The 14,836-nt window shown below is 58.3% G+C and overlaps 2 protein-coding genes across 2 annotated transcripts in view; both read left to right on the forward strand.

The window, feature by feature from the left end:
- LOC116956757 (dynein axonemal heavy chain 2) overlaps window positions 1-14,836 on the forward strand; it is a 464,532-nt gene that overhangs the window by 217,507 nt on the left and 232,189 nt on the right.
- LOC116956790 (dynein axonemal heavy chain 2-like) overlaps window positions 1-14,836 on the forward strand; it is a 116,427-nt gene that overhangs the window by 75,923 nt on the left and 25,668 nt on the right. The window contains exons 18-22 of the mRNA XM_076057999.1: window positions 1,793-1,941; window positions 3,730-3,913; window positions 5,881-6,074; window positions 10,204-10,389; window positions 11,640-11,824. Of these exons, the coding sequence (XP_075914114.1) occupies window positions 1,793-1,941; window positions 3,730-3,913; window positions 5,881-6,074; window positions 10,204-10,389; window positions 11,640-11,824 (898 nt within the window). The remainder of the gene's footprint in view (window positions 1-1,792; window positions 1,942-3,729; window positions 3,914-5,880; window positions 6,075-10,203; window positions 10,390-11,639; window positions 11,825-14,836) is intronic.

The following is a 14,836-nucleotide window of genomic DNA, read 5'->3' on the forward strand; positions in this document are numbered from 1 at the left end:
AGTGAGTCTCTCCCCCCCACCAACGAGTCTCCCCCCCACCAAGCGACTCTCCCCTCCACCAAGCGAGTCTCCCCTCCACCAAGCGAGTCTCTCCCCTCCACCAAGCGACTCTCCCCCCCCCACCAAGTCTCCCCCCCCCCACCAAGTCTCCCCTCCACCAAGCGAGTCTCCCCTCCACCAAGCGACTCTCACCTCCACCAAGCGACTCTCTCCCCTCCACCAAGCGAGTCTCCCCCCCCACCCCCACCACCGAGTCTCCCCCCCTCCACCAAGCGAGTCTCCCCCCCCACCAAGCGAGTCTCTCTCCCCCCCCCCCACCAAACGAGTCTCTCCCCCCCACCACCGAGTCTCCCCCCCCCCCACCGAGTCTCCCCCCCACCAAGCGAGTCTCCCCCCCACCAAGCGAGTCTCTCCCCCCCCACCAAGCGAGTCTCCCCCCCACCAAGCGAGTCTCCCCCCCCCCACCAAGCGAGTCTCCCTCCCACCGAGCGAGTCTCCCCTCCACCAACGAGTCTCCCCTCCACCAAGCGACTCTCTCCCCTCCACCAAGCGAGACTCCCACCCCCCCACCAAATCTCCCCCCACCAAACGAGTCTCCCCCCCACCAACGAGTCTCCCCTCCACCAAGCGACTCTCCCCTCCACCAAGCGACTCTCTCCCCCCCACCAAGCGACTCTCCCCCTCCACCAAGCGAGTCTCTCCCCCACCAAACGAGTCTCCCCTCCACCAAGCGACTCTCTCCCCTCCACCAAGCGACTCTCTCCCCTCTACCAAGCGAGACTCCCACCCCCCCACCGAGTCTCCCCCCCCACCAAGCGAGTCTCCCCCCCACCAAGCGAGTCTCCCCTCCGGGCCGTGTGTCCCGCAGGCGAGTGGGAGGACACGTGTGGCGAGCTGCAGCGCATGCTGCGAGTCTCCCCTCCACCAAGCGAGTCTCCCCCCCACCAAGCGAGACTCCCACCCCCCCACCAAGCGAGTCTCCCCCCCACCAAGCGAGTCTCCCCCCCACTAAGCGAGTCTCCCCTCCGGGCCGTGTGTCCCGCAGGCGAGTGGGAGGACACGTGTGGCGAGCTGCAGCGCATGCTGCGAGTCTCCCCTCCACCAAGCGAGTCTCTCCCCCCCACCACCGAGTCTCCCCCCCACCAAGCGAGTCTCCCCCCCCCCCACCAAGCGAGTCTCCCCCCACCACCGAGTCTCCCCCCCACTAAGCGAGTCTCCCCTCCGGGCCGTGTGTCCCGCAGGCGAGTGGGAGGACACGTGTGGCGAGCTGCAGCGCATGCTGCGAGTCTCCCCCTCCACCAAGCGAGTCTCCCCCCCACCAAGCGAGACTCCCACCCCCCCACCAAGCGAGTCTCCCCCCCCCCCACCAAGCGAGTCTCCCCCCCACCACCGAGTCTCCCCCCCACTAAGCGAGTCTCCCCTCCGGGCCGTGTGTCCCGCAGGCGAGTGGGAGGACACGTGTGGCGAGCTGCAGCGCATGCTGCGAGTCTCCCCCCCACCAAGCGAGTCTCTCCCCCCCACCACCGAGTCTCCCCCCCACCAAGCGAGTCTCCCCCCCCCCCACCAAGCGAGTCTCCCCCCCACCACCGAGTCTCCCCCCCACTAAGCGAGTCTCCCCTCCGGGCCGTGTGTCCCGCAGGCGAGTGGGAGGACACGTGTGGCGAGCTGCAGCGCATGCTGCGAGTCTCCCCCCCACCAAGCGAGTCTCCCCCCACCAAGCGAGTCTCCCCCCCACCAAGCGAGTCTCTCCCCACCACCACCGAGTCTCCCCTCCGGGCCGTGTGTCCCGCAGGCGAGTGGGAGGACACGTGTGGCGAGCTGCAGCGCATGCTGCTCGTGCGCTCGCTACGGGCGGACCGCGTGCCCGCGTGCGTCACGGCCTTCGTCGTCAACAGCCTCGGGTCAAAGTTCGTGGAGCCGCCCGCGCTCGACTTGAGATCAGTGAGTGGTGGCGCACGTGGGGGGTGGGGGGTGGGGTGGGGGTGGGGGGTGGTGGGCAGTGTGTGTGTGAGCGTGTGTGAGAGTGTGTGAGAGTGTGTGAGTGTGTGTGAGAGAGTGTGAGAGAGTGTGTGTGTGAGAGTGTGTGAGTGTGAGAGTGTGTGTGAGTGTGTGTGAGTGTGTGTGTGAGTGTGTGTGAGAGTGTGTGAGATTGTGTGTGTGTGTGAGAGAGTGTGTGTGTGTGAGAGTGTGTGTGTGTGTGAGAGAGTGTGTGTGAGAGAGTGTGTGAGAGTGTGAGTGTGTGAGTGTGTGAGAGTGTGAGTGTGTGAGAGTGTATGTGAGAGAGTGTGTGTGAGTGTGTGAGAGTGTGTGAGAGTGTGAGAGTGTGAGAGTGTGTGAGTGTGTGAGAGTGTGTGAGAGTGTGTGTGTGTGTGAGAGTGTGTGTGTGAGAGTGTGTGTGTGAGTGTGTGAGAGTGTGTGTGTGGGAGTGTGTGTGTGTGAGTGTGTGTGTGAGTGAGTGTGTGTGTGTGAGTGTGTGTGAGTGTGTGTGTGAGTGTGTGAGAGTGTGTGTGTGTGAGTGTGTGTGTGAGTGTGTGAGAGTGTGAGTGTGTGAGAGTGTGTGTGTGTGAGAGTGTGTGTGTGGGAGTGTGTGTGTGAGAGTGTGTGTGTGAGTGTGTGAGAGTGTGTGAGTGTGTGTGAGAGTGTGTGTGTGTGAGTGAGTGTGTGAGAGTGTGAGTGTGTGTGAGTGTGTGAGAGAGTGTGAGTGTGTGTGAGATAGTGTGTGAGTGTGTGAGAGTGTGTGTGAGTGTGTGTGAGAGTGTGAGAGTGTGTGTGAGAGTGTGTGAGCGTGTGAGCGTGTGAGATTGTGTGTGAGAGTGTGTGTGAGAGTGTGTGTGAGTGTGTGTGAGAGTGTGTGTGAGAGTGTCTGTGAGTGTGTGTGTGAGTGTGTGTGTGAGAGTGTGTGTGAGTGTGAGAGAGTTTGAGAGTGTGTGAGTGTGTGAGAGTGAGTGAGAGTGTGAGGGTGTGAGAGTGTGCGTGAGTGTGTGAGTGTGCGTGAGTGTGTGTGAGAGTGTGTGAGAGTGTGTGAGAGTGTGTGAGAGTGTGTGTGTGTGAGAGTGTGAGTGTGTGAGTGTGTGAGAGTGTGTGAGAGTGTGAGAGTTTGAGAGTGTGTGAGTGAGTGAGAGTGTGAGGGTGTGAGAGTGTGAGGGTGTGAGTGTGTGTGAGAGTGTGTGAGAGTGAGAGTGTGTGTGAGAGTGTGAGAGTGTGTGAGAGTGTGTGTGAGAGTGTGTGAGAGTGTGTGAGAGTGTGAGAGTGTGTGAGAGTGTGAGTGAGTTTGAGAGTGTGCGTGAGGGTGTGAGAGTGTGCGTGAGGGTGTGAGAGTGTGCGTGTGTGAGAGTGTGTGAGTGAGAGTGTGTGTGAGTGAGAGTGTGTATGTGTGAGAGTGTGTGAGAGTGTGTGTGTGTGAGTGTGTGTGAGAGTGTGTGTGAGAGTGTGAGCGTGTGTGAGTGTGTGAGAGTGTGTGTGAGTGTGTGTGAGTGTGTGAGAGTGAGTGTGTGTGAGAAGACAAAGCTTCCCCCCCCCCCACCTGCCCACTCACCCACTCACTCACCCGCTCACCCACCCCCCCCACCCGCCCACCCCCCCCCCCACCCCCCCCCCCCACGCACCCACTCACCCCCCCACGCACCCACTCACCCACTCACCCACTCACCCCCCCACTCACCCGCTCACCCACCCCCCACCCGCCCACTCACTCACCCACCCCCCCACCCCCCCCCCCGCCACACCCAGGTGGTGGAGGACTCGACCCCGCGCACTCCGCTCATCTTCGTCCTCTCCCCCGGCGTCGACCCGGCGGGTCTCCTGCAACAGCTTGCGGAGAGCGCGGGCATGGCCACTCGCCTGCACACCCTCTCGCTGGGCCAGGGACAAGCGCCCCTCGCCACTCGCCTCGTCCACGAGGGCATCCGCAAAGGTGCCGGGCCGGCCGGCGGCCGCCAAGGCCAGCGCCGGAGCCTTGGCGTAGGCCGAGAGCGTCGAGGCGGTGGTGGTGGTGGTGGTGGTTGTGGTGGTGATGATCGTGGTGGCGGTGATTTCGGTGGCGGTGACCGTGGTGTGCGATGATGATCACGGCGAGCGGAAGGGTGGCCCGAAGCCTTCACGGGCACAATCCTAGTGCAGCGTATAGTGCTGGGTGTGTAGTGGTGCAGTGTATAGTGTAGTGTAATGGTAGTGCAGTGTCGTGTCCAGTGCAGTGTACACTATGCGCTACGGAACGTGCCAATTCGTTACCGGTACGGCACCACACCGGTTGCGTGTTGGAGAGCAAAGCCACACACACAGTGACACACACACATACACACAATGACACACACAGTGACACACACACAACTACATACAGTGACACACACAGTGACACACACAACTACACACAGTGACACACACAGTGACACACACACACAATGACACACACAGTGACACACACAGTGACACACACACAACTACACACAGTGACACACACAGTGACACACACACAACTACATACAGTGACACACACAGTGACACACACAGTGACACACATAGCTACACAAAGAAAACAAAGATCCCCCGTGTAGCCTTAAGAGACTGTAGGGGCAAGTGCTGTTAGCGAGCACCTATGAAGGCCGGCACGGTGGCACACGAGGGGGTGGGTGGCCAGACGCTACGCCCGGCCGCCTTTGTCTCTCCAGTGGCGATGTTTACTACACACCGCACCAGGTACTCATTTGAGGCTGAGTCGACCTAGGAGAGGCCCAGAACCGGTTCAGATAATCGTCACTGATGTTGGCCGTGAGCAGGAATCAAACCCGTGTCACCGCTAACCGCTACACTACCGCTCGCTACTATACAACTACACAACAACCGCCATTCGCCACTAAGTGGTGGTGACGTCACCACGACGCTTGTGCCAGGCCATGTGCACCCTGAGGCCACGTGAAGTGTCGAACGCCCGCTGGCAGGTCACGGGGCAGACCCAAGTGCCACGGGTCGACTGACTGAGATGACTGAGATGACTGGCTGATGCACCACCTGTGCCCCCTGCTGTGCCAACCCGCTGTGCTTTAGCCACCCGGCGCTCCGCTCGTTGTTGTGAGCGTCGCTCCTCCACCCTCCGTTGTTGTTGGAGGGCGACTGCCTCCAACTGCCCAGTAGCGTCCTTCACGAGCCTCCTCCACAGAGGCCGATCTTGACGCTGCTGGTACCAGTCATCGGCAATTCCACTCAGCTCCACGTCCTCCTGTACCACATCACTCCATCTCTTCTCTAGCCCGTGCTGTGCCCGCCTAGCCCCCTCGATCTGGCCGAACAAAAGCTGTTTCGGAATGCGGTGGCTGGGCATGCGGGCTACATGACCCAGCCAACGCAGCCTTGCCTGCCGGAGGAGCTCACCGATGGGACGTTGCCCAGATCTTTTGAGGATTTGTGAGCTCCTCACACAATCCAGCCTGGTTAAATCCAGGATGGATCGTAGGCAGGCGAGCCTAAATGTTTCTAACCGGCGAAGATGTTCCATTAGGGTCACACAGTGACACACACAGTGACACACACACAGTGACACAGTGACACACACACACAGTGACACACACACAGACACACAGTGACACACACAATGACACATACAGTGACATACACACAGTTACACACACACATTGACACACATAGTGACACACATAGTGACACACACACACAGTGACACACAGACAGTGACACACACAGTGACACACACACACAGTCACACACACACAGAGTGACACACACAGTTACACACACAGTTATACACACACACACACAGTGACACACACAGTTACACACACACACAGTGACACACAGACAAGAGGTCACCCTATGACCTCTCCCCCTATGACCTCTCCCCCTATGACCCTCCTCCCGCCACCCACCCAGGCCACTGGGTCTACCTGGCCAACTGCCACCTGTCGCTCTCCTGGATGCCGCAGCTGGACAGGCTGGTGGAGCGCCTGCAGGCGGAGGAGGCGACACACGCAGACTTCCGCCTGTGGCTCAGCTCGAGTCCCCACGCGGACTTCCCCGTCTCCGTGCTCCGGGCCGGCATCAAGATGACCACGGAGCCGCCCAAGGTGACACCGCACGCGTGCGTGCGTGTCTCTGTGGGTGTCTCTGTGTGGGTGTGTCTGTGTGGGTGCGTCTGTGTGTGTGTCTTTGCGTGTGTCTCTGTGTGTCTCTGTGCGTGTGTCTTTGTGCGTGCGTCTCAGTGCGAGTGTGTCAGTGCGTGTCTCTGTGCGTGTGTCTCTGTGCGTGTCTCTGTGCGTGCGTCTCTGTGTGTGTCTCTGTGTGGGTGTGTCTCTGTGGGTGTGTGTCTCTGTGCGTGTCTCTGTGCGTGCGTCTCTGTGTGTGTCTCTCTATGCGTGTCTCTGTGCGTGTGTCTGTGTGTGTCTCTCTGTGTGTCTCTGTGCGTGTGTCTCTGTGCGTGTGTGTCTCTGTGCGTGTGTCTCTGTGCGTGCGTCTCTGTGCGAGTGTCTCTGTGCGTGCGTCTGTGTGTCTCTGTGTGAGTGTCTCTGTGCGTGCGTCTCTGTGTGTCTCTGTACGAGTGTCTCTGTGCGGGTGTCTCTGTGCGGGTGTCTCTGTGCCAGTGTCTCTGTAGGTGTGTCTGTGTGTGTATCTCTGTGCGAGTGTGTCTGTAGGTGTGTCTCCGTGTGTGTCTCTGTGTGGGTGTGTCTGTGTGGGTGTGTCTCTGTGGGGTGTGTCTCTGTGGGTGTGTGTCTCTGTGCGAGTGTCTCTGTGTGTGTCTCTGTGCGTGTGTGTGTCTGTGCGTGTGTCTCTGTGCGTGCGTGTGTCTCTGTGCGTGTGTCTCTGTGCGTGTGTCTGTGTGTGCGTGTGTCTCTGTGCGTGTGTCTCTGTGCGTGTCTCTGTGCGTGCGTCTCTGTGTGTGTCTCTGTGGGTGTGTCTCTGTGCGTGTGCGTCTCTGTGCGTGTCTCTCTGTGTGTGTCTCTCTGTGTGTATCTCTGTGCGTGTGTCTGTGTGTCTTTCTGTGTGTGTCTCTGTGCGTGTGTCTCTGTGCGTGTGTGTCTCTGTGTGTGCGTCTCTGTGCGTGTGTCTCTGTGGGTGTGTGTCTCTGTGCGTGTCTCTGTGCGTGCGTCTCTGTGTGTGTCTCTCTATGCGTGTCTCTGTGCGTGTGTCTGTGTGTGTCTCTCTGTGTGTCTCTGTGCGTGTGTCTCTGTGCGTGTGTGTCTCTGTGCGTGTGTCTCTGTGCGTGCGTCTCTGTGCGAGTGTCTCTGTGCGTGCGTCTGTGTGTCTCTGTGTGAGTGTCTCTGTGCGTGCGTCTCTGTGTGTCTCTGTACGAGTGTCTCTGTGCGGGTGTCTCTGTGCGGGTGTCTCTGTGCCAGTGTCTCTGTAGGTGTGTCTGTGTGTGTATCTCTGTGCGAGTGTGTCTGTAGGTGTGTCTCCGTGTGTGTGTCTCTGTGTGGGTGTGTCTGTGTCTCTGTGGGGTGTGTCTCTGTGGGTGTGTGTCTCTGTGCGAGTGTCTCTGTGTGTGTCTCTGTGCGTGTGTCTCTGTGCGTGCGTGTGTCTCTGTGCGTGTGTCTGTGTGTGCGTGTGTCTCTGTGCGTGTGTCTCTGTGCGTGTCTCTGTGCGTGCGTCTCTGTGTGTGTCTCTGTGGGTGTGTCTCTGTGCGTGTGCGTCTCTGTGCGTGTCTCTCTGTGTGTGTCTCTCTGTGTGTATCTCTGTGCGTGTGTCTGTGTGTCTTTCTGTGTGTGTCTCTGTGCGTGTGTCTCTGTGCGTGTGTGTCTCTGTGTGTGCGTCTCTGTGCGTGTGTCTCTGTGTGTGTGTGTCTCTGTGCGTGCGTCTCTGTGTGTGTCTCTGTGCGTGTGTCTCTGTGCGTGTGTCTGTGCCAGTGTCTCTGTGCGTGTGTCTGTGCCAGTGTCTCTGTGCGTGTGTCTCTGTGTGTGTGTGTCTCTGTGCGTGTGTCTCTGTGTGTGTGTGTGTCTCTGTGTGCGTCTCCGTGCGTGTGTCTCTGTGCGTGCGTCTCTGTGTGTCTCTGTGTGTGTCTCTGTGTGAGTGTCTCTGTGCGTGCGTCTCTGTGTCTCTGTGCGAGTGTCTCTGTGCGTGTGTCTCTGTGCGTGTCTCTGTGCGTGTGTCTCTGTGCGTGTGTCTCTGTGCGTGTGTCTCTGTGCGTGTGTCTCTGTGCGAGTGTCTCTGTGCGCGTGTCTCTGTGCGCGTGTCTCTGTGCGCGTGTCTCTGTGCGCGTGTCTCTGTGCGCGTGTCTCTGTGCGAGTGTCTCTGTGCCAGTGTCTCTGTGCGAGTGTCTGTGCGGGTGTCTGTGCGGGTGTCTCTGTGTGTCTCTGTGCGTGCGTGTGTCTCTGTGCGTGTGTCTCTATGCGAGTGTCTCTGTGCCAGTGTCTCTGTGCGTGTCTCTGTGCGTGCGTGTGTCTCTGTGCGTGTGTCTCTGTAAGTGTGTGTCTCTGTGCGTGTGTCTCTGCGTGTGTGTCTCTGTGCGTGTCTCTGTGCGAGTGTCTCTGTGCGGGTGTCTCTGTGCCAGTGTCTCTCTGTGTCTCCGTGCGTGTGTATGTCTCTGTGCGTGCGTCTCTGTGCGAGCGTCTCTGTGCGGGTGTCTCTGTGTGTGTCTCTGTGCGAGTGTCTCTGTGCGTGTCTCTGTGCGTGTGTCTCTGTGCGGGTGTCTCTGTGCGTGTGTCTCTGTGCGTCTCTGTGTGGGTGTCTCTGTGTGGGTGTCTCTGTGTGTGTCTCTGTGTGCGTGCGTCTGTGTGCATGCGTCTCTGTGCGGGTGTCTCTGTGTGTGTCTCTGTGCGTGTCTCTGTGCGTGTCTCTCTGTGCGTGTGTCTCTGTGCGTGTGTCTCTGTGCGTGCGTCTCTGTGCGTGTCTCTGTGCGTGTCTCTGTGTGTGTCTCTGTGTGTCTCTGTGCGTCTGTCTCTGTGCGTGGGGAGCGGTAGTGTAGCGGTTAGCGCTATGCTGCGCTATGAACCTAGCGACCCGGGGTTCGATTCCCACTCTCGGCCGATACCGGTGACGATTATCTGAACCGGTCCCGAGCCTCCCCTAGGTCGACTCAGCCTCAAATGAGTACCTGGTGCGGTGTGTAAACATCGCCACTGGGGAGACAAAGGCGGTCGGGCGTGGTGCTTGCCACCCACCCCCTCGTGTGCCGTGCCGGCCTTCATAGGTGCTCGCTAACAGCACTTGCCCCTACAGTCTGTTAAGGCTATGAGGGAGATATTTGTCTCTGTATGTGTGTGTCTGTCTCTACATATCTGCGTGTCTCTGTGTGTCTCTCTCTACATATCTGTGTGTGTCTCTGTGTCTCTCTCTACACATCTGTGTCTCTGTGTGTCTCTCGCTACATATCTGTGTGTCTGTGTCTCTCTCTACATATCTGTGTCTCTCTCTGTGTGTCTCTCTCTACATATCTGTGTGTGTCTCTCTCTACATATCTGTGTCTCTGTGTCTCTCTCTACATATCTGTGTCTCTCTCTCTGTGTCTCTCTCTACATATCTGTGTGTGTGTCTCTGTGTGTCTCTCTCTACATATCTGTGTGTGTGTGTCCTGTGTGTCTCTCTCTACACATCTGTATGTGTGTGTGTGTCCTCTGTGTCTCTCTCTACATATCTGTGTGTGTGCGTCTGTGTGTCTCTCTCTACACATCTGTGTGTCTCTGTGTCTCTCTCTCTACATATGTGTCTCTCTCTACACATCTGTGTGTGTCTCTGTCTCTCTCTCTACATATCTGTGTGTGTGTGTCCTCTGTGTGTCTCTCTCTCTACATATCTGTGTGTGTGTCTCTGTGTGTCTCTCTCTACATATCTGTGTGTGTGTCCTCTGTGTGTCTCGCTCTACATATCTGTGTGTGTGCGTCTCTGTGTCTCTCTCTACACATCTGTGTGCGTCTCTGTGTCTCTCTCTCTACATGTGTCTCTCTCTCTACATGTGTCTCTCTCTATATATCTGTGTGTGCTTCTCTGTGTGTCTCTGTACACATCTGTATGTGTGTCCTCTGTGTGTCTCTCTCTACATATTTGTACGTGTGTGTCTCTGTGTGTCTGCGCGCGTGTGCGTGCGTATCTGCGCGTGTGTGCGTGCGTGTCTGCGCGTGCGTGTGTCTGTGCGCGTGTCTGCGCGTGTCTGCGTGTGTGTCTGTGCGTGCGTGCGTGTGTGCGCGTGTCTGCGTGTGTGTGTGCGTGTGTCTGCGCGTGCGTGCGTGTCTGCGCGTGCGTGTGTGTGTGTGCGTGCCACCGCAGGGCCTGAGGGCCAACATGACGCGTCTCTACAGCCTGGTGACGGAGCCGCAGTTCTCGTCACGTCCCCAGGCCTACCGGCGCCTCCTCTTCGCGCTCTGCTTCTTCCACAGCCTCCTCGTGGAGCGCCGCAAGTTCCGGCAGCTGGGCTGGAACGTCGTCTACGGATTCAACGACTCCGACTTTGAGGTGCGCGGCTCCTGCTCGTCGTCGTGAGCGTCGTCAGCGTCGTCATCTTCACCTTCGTCACCGTCATCGTCGTCGTCATCATCATCGTCGTCGTCATCTTCACCGTCATCGTCGTCGTCATCATCATTGTCATCGTTGTCATCTTCACCTTTGTCATCGTCGTCATCTTCACCTTCGTCATCGTCATCATTGTCATCATTGTCATCATCATCTTCACCGTCATCGTCGTCATCAGTCGTCGTCGTCATCGTCGTCATCTTCACCTTCGTCATCATTGTCGTCGTCATCATCGTCATCATCGTCATCATCATTGTCACCTTCGTCATCATTGTCATCATCGTCGTCATCTTCACCGTCATCGTCGTCATCATCATCATTGTCATCATCGTCATCATCATTGTCATCGTCATCTTCACCGTCATCATCGTCGTCATCATCATTGTCGTCATCGTCATCTTCACCGTCATCGTCGTCATCATCATTGTCATCATCTTCACCGTCATCATCATTGTCGTCGTCATCGTCATCTTCACCGTCGTCATCGTCATCATTGTCGTCGTCATCATCATTGTCACCTTCGTCATCGTCATCATTGTCATCATCGTCGTCATCTTCACCATCATCGTCGTCATCATTGTCATCGTCATCTTCACCGTCATCATCGTCGTCATCATCATTGTCGTCGTCATCGTCATCTTCACCGTCATCGTCGTCATCATCATTGTCATCGTCATCTTCACCGTCATCATCGTCATCGTCATCTTCACCGTCATCATCGTCGTCATCATCGTCGTCGTCGTCATCTTCACCGTCATCATCGTCGTCGTCACCAAGACAATGCCATCGTCATATATCACGATCAGAGAATGTTTTAGGTGCGGTTAATGCGGAACAGGATTCCCTTCCACCAAGGTTTCCGTTTGGCAGTTCTCTCGACCTGCTTCGGCTTTTCAATATTTTTATTTTCCTGCTGTGGTTGTCCCACCTGATGCAGCTCCCTTGTGTTGCCACCGCGATTTGATTTCCACCCACGTGACCTTTCAGGCGAGAGGGCCATTCACCTCACCTCACCTCGCCGCGGCCCGACGGGAGGTTTTTCCCGCCCGGCGTTTCAAACGTCTCGGCGCTTGTGAACGCCGTTTCACTCGCCTGCGAAGGGGTCAGACCTACGGCTGTACCCTGGCGGGCGGCAAAGGAGAGGGTCCCGGCGTTTTAGAACCTCCTCCTCCGTCGTCGTCGTCGTCCGCCAGGTGTCGGAGAGCCTGCTGAGCCTGTACCTGGACGAGTGCGAAGAGGTGCCGTGGGACGCACTGCGCTACCTCGTCGCCAGCATCAGCTACGGAGGGCACGTGACGGACGATTGGGACCGCCGGCTGCTCACCGCTTACATCGGGGGCCTCTTCTGTGAGCAGGCGGTGAGCGCACCCTACTACAGGTGAGCGGGCCCTACTACAGGTGAGCACACCCTACTACAGGTGAGCACGCCCTACTACAGGTGAGCGGGCCCTACTACAGGTGAGCACACCCTACTACAGGTGAGCAGGCCCTACTACAGGTGAGCGGGCCCTACTACAGGTGAGCACACCCTACTACAGGTGAGCAGGCCCTACTACAGGTGAGCGGGCCCTACTACAGGTGAGCGGGCCCTACTACAGGTGAGCACGCCCTACTACAGGTGAGCACGCCCTACTACAGGTGAGCACACCCTACTACAGGTGAGCACGCCCTACTACAGGTGAGCACACCCTACTACAGGTGAGCACACCCTACTACAGGTGAGCACACCCTACTACAGGTGAGCACGCCCTACTACAGGTGAGCACGCCCTACTACAGGTGAGCACACCCTACTACAGGTGAGCGGGCCCTACTACAGGTGAGCACACCCTACTACAGGTGAGCGGGCCCTACTACAGGTGAGCACACCCTACTACAGGTGAGCGGGCCCTACTACAGGTGAGCACACCCTACTACAGGTGAGCACACCCTACTACAGGTGAGCGCGCCCTACTACAGGTGAGCGCACCCTACTACAGGTGAGCGGGCCCTACTACAAGTGAGCACACCCTACTACAGGTGAGCAGGCCCTACTACAAGTGAGCACACCCTACTACAGGTGAGCGGGCCCTACTACAGGTGAGCGGGCCCTACTACAGGTGAGCGGGCCCTACTACAGGTGAGCACACCCTGCTACAGGTGAGCACGCCCTACTACAGGTGAGCGGGCCCTACTACAGGTGAGCACGCCCTACTACAGGTGAGCGCACCCTACTACAGGTGAGCGGGCCCTACTACAGGTGAGCACACCCTACTACAGGTGAGCACGCCCTACTACAAGTGAGCGGGCCCTACTACAGGTGAGCGCACCCTACTACAGGTGAGCACACCCTACTACAGGTGAGCGGGCCCTACTACAAGTGAGCACACCCTACTACAGGTGAGCGGGCCCTACTACAAGTGAGCACACCCTACTACAGGTGAGCGGGCCCTACTACAGGTGAGCACACCCTACTACAGGTGAGCGGGCCCTACTACAGGTGAGCACACCCTACTACAGGTGAGCGGGCCCTACTACAGGTGAGCGGGCCCTACTACAGGTGAGCACACCCTACTACAGGTGAGCGGGCCCTACTACAGGTGAGCACACCCTACTACAGGTGAGCGGGCCCTACTACAAGTGAGCACACCCTACTACAGGTGAGCGGGCCCTACTACAGGTGAGCACACCCTACTACAGGTGAGCAGGCCCTACTACAGGTGAGCACGCCCTACTACAGGTGAGCGGGCCCTACTACAGGTGAGCACACCCTACTACAGGTGAGCGGGCCCTACTACAGGTGAGCGGGCCCTACTACAGGTGAGCACACCCTACTACAGGTGAGCGGGCCCTACTACAGGTGAGCGCACCCTACTACAGGTGAGCGGGCCCTACTACAGGTGAGCACGCCCTACTACAGGTGAGCACACCCTACTACAGGTGAGCACACCCTACTACAGGTGAGCGCGCCCTACTACAGGTGAGCGGGCCCTACTACAGGTGAGCACGCCCTACTACAGGTGAGCACGCCCTACTACAGGTGAGCGGGCCCTACTACAGGTGAGCACGCCCTACTACAGGTGAGCGGGCCCTACTACAGGTGAGCGCACCCTACTACAGGTGAGCGGGCCCTACTACAGGTGAGCGGGCCCTACTACAGGTGAGCACACCCTACTACAGGTGAGCACACCCTACTACAGGTGAGCACACCCTACTACAGGTGAGCACACCCTACTACAGGTGAGCACACCCTACTACAGGTGAGCGCGCCCTACTACAGGTGAGCGCACCCTACTACAGGTGAGCGCACCCTACTACAGGTGAGCGCGCCCTACTACAGGTGAGCACGCCCTACTACAGGTGAGCACGCCCTACTACAGGTGAGCACACCCTACTACAGGTGAGCACACCCTACTACAGGTGAGCACACCCTACTACAGGTGAGCACGCCCTACTACAGGTGAGCGGGCCCTACTACAGGTGAGCACGCCCTACTACAGGTGAGCACACCCTACTACAGGTGAGCACGCCCTACTACAGGTGAGCACACCCTACTACAGGTGAGCACACCCTACTACAGGTGAGCACACCCTACTACAGGTGAGCACACCCTACTACAGGTGAGCACGCCCTACTACAGGTGAGCACACCCTACTACAGGTGAGCGGGCCCTACTACAGGTGAGCGGGCCCTACTACAGGTGAGCACACCCTACTACAGGTGAGCGGGCCCTACTACAGATGAGCGGGCCCTACTACAGGTGAGCACACCCTACTACAGGTGAGCGGGCCCTACTACAGGTGAGCACACCCTACTACAGGTGAGCGGGCGACGTGGGCAGCCGCCGCGGTCGTCACCGCCATCATCACCGTCACCGCCATGAACGCCACCATCACCATCGTCACCGCCATGACCGCCATCGCCATGACCGCCATCACCACCGTCACCGCCATGAACACCACCATCACCATCGTCACCGCCATCGTCACCGCCATCATCACCGCCATCGACCCCGTCACCGCCATGAACACCACCATCACCATCGTCACCGCCATCGTCACCGCCACCGTCACCACCATGAACGCCACCATCACCATCGTCACCGCCATCGTCACCGCCATTATCACCGCCATCATCACCGCCATCACCATCGTCACCACCATGACCGCCATCGCCATCGCCATGACCGCCATGAACACCACCATCACCATTGTCACCGCCATCGCCATGACCACCATCGCCATGACCACCATCGCCATGACCACCATCGCCATGAACACCACCATCGCCACTGTCACCGCCACAAACACCACCATCGTCACTGCCATGAACACCACCATCACCATCGCAACCTCCGCCGTCACCGCCGCCATCATCACCGCCACCATCATCACCGCCATCACAATCTCCAC

The sequence above is a fragment of the Petromyzon marinus genome, assembly GCF_048934315.1.
Source record: "Petromyzon marinus isolate PM22_M1 ecotype Great Lakes invasive population chromosome 67 unlocalized genomic scaffold, UKy_Petmar_22M1.pri1.0 chr67_unloc.3, whole genome shotgun sequence".
Taxonomy (NCBI): domain Eukaryota; kingdom Metazoa; phylum Chordata; class Hyperoartia; order Petromyzontiformes; family Petromyzontidae; genus Petromyzon; species Petromyzon marinus.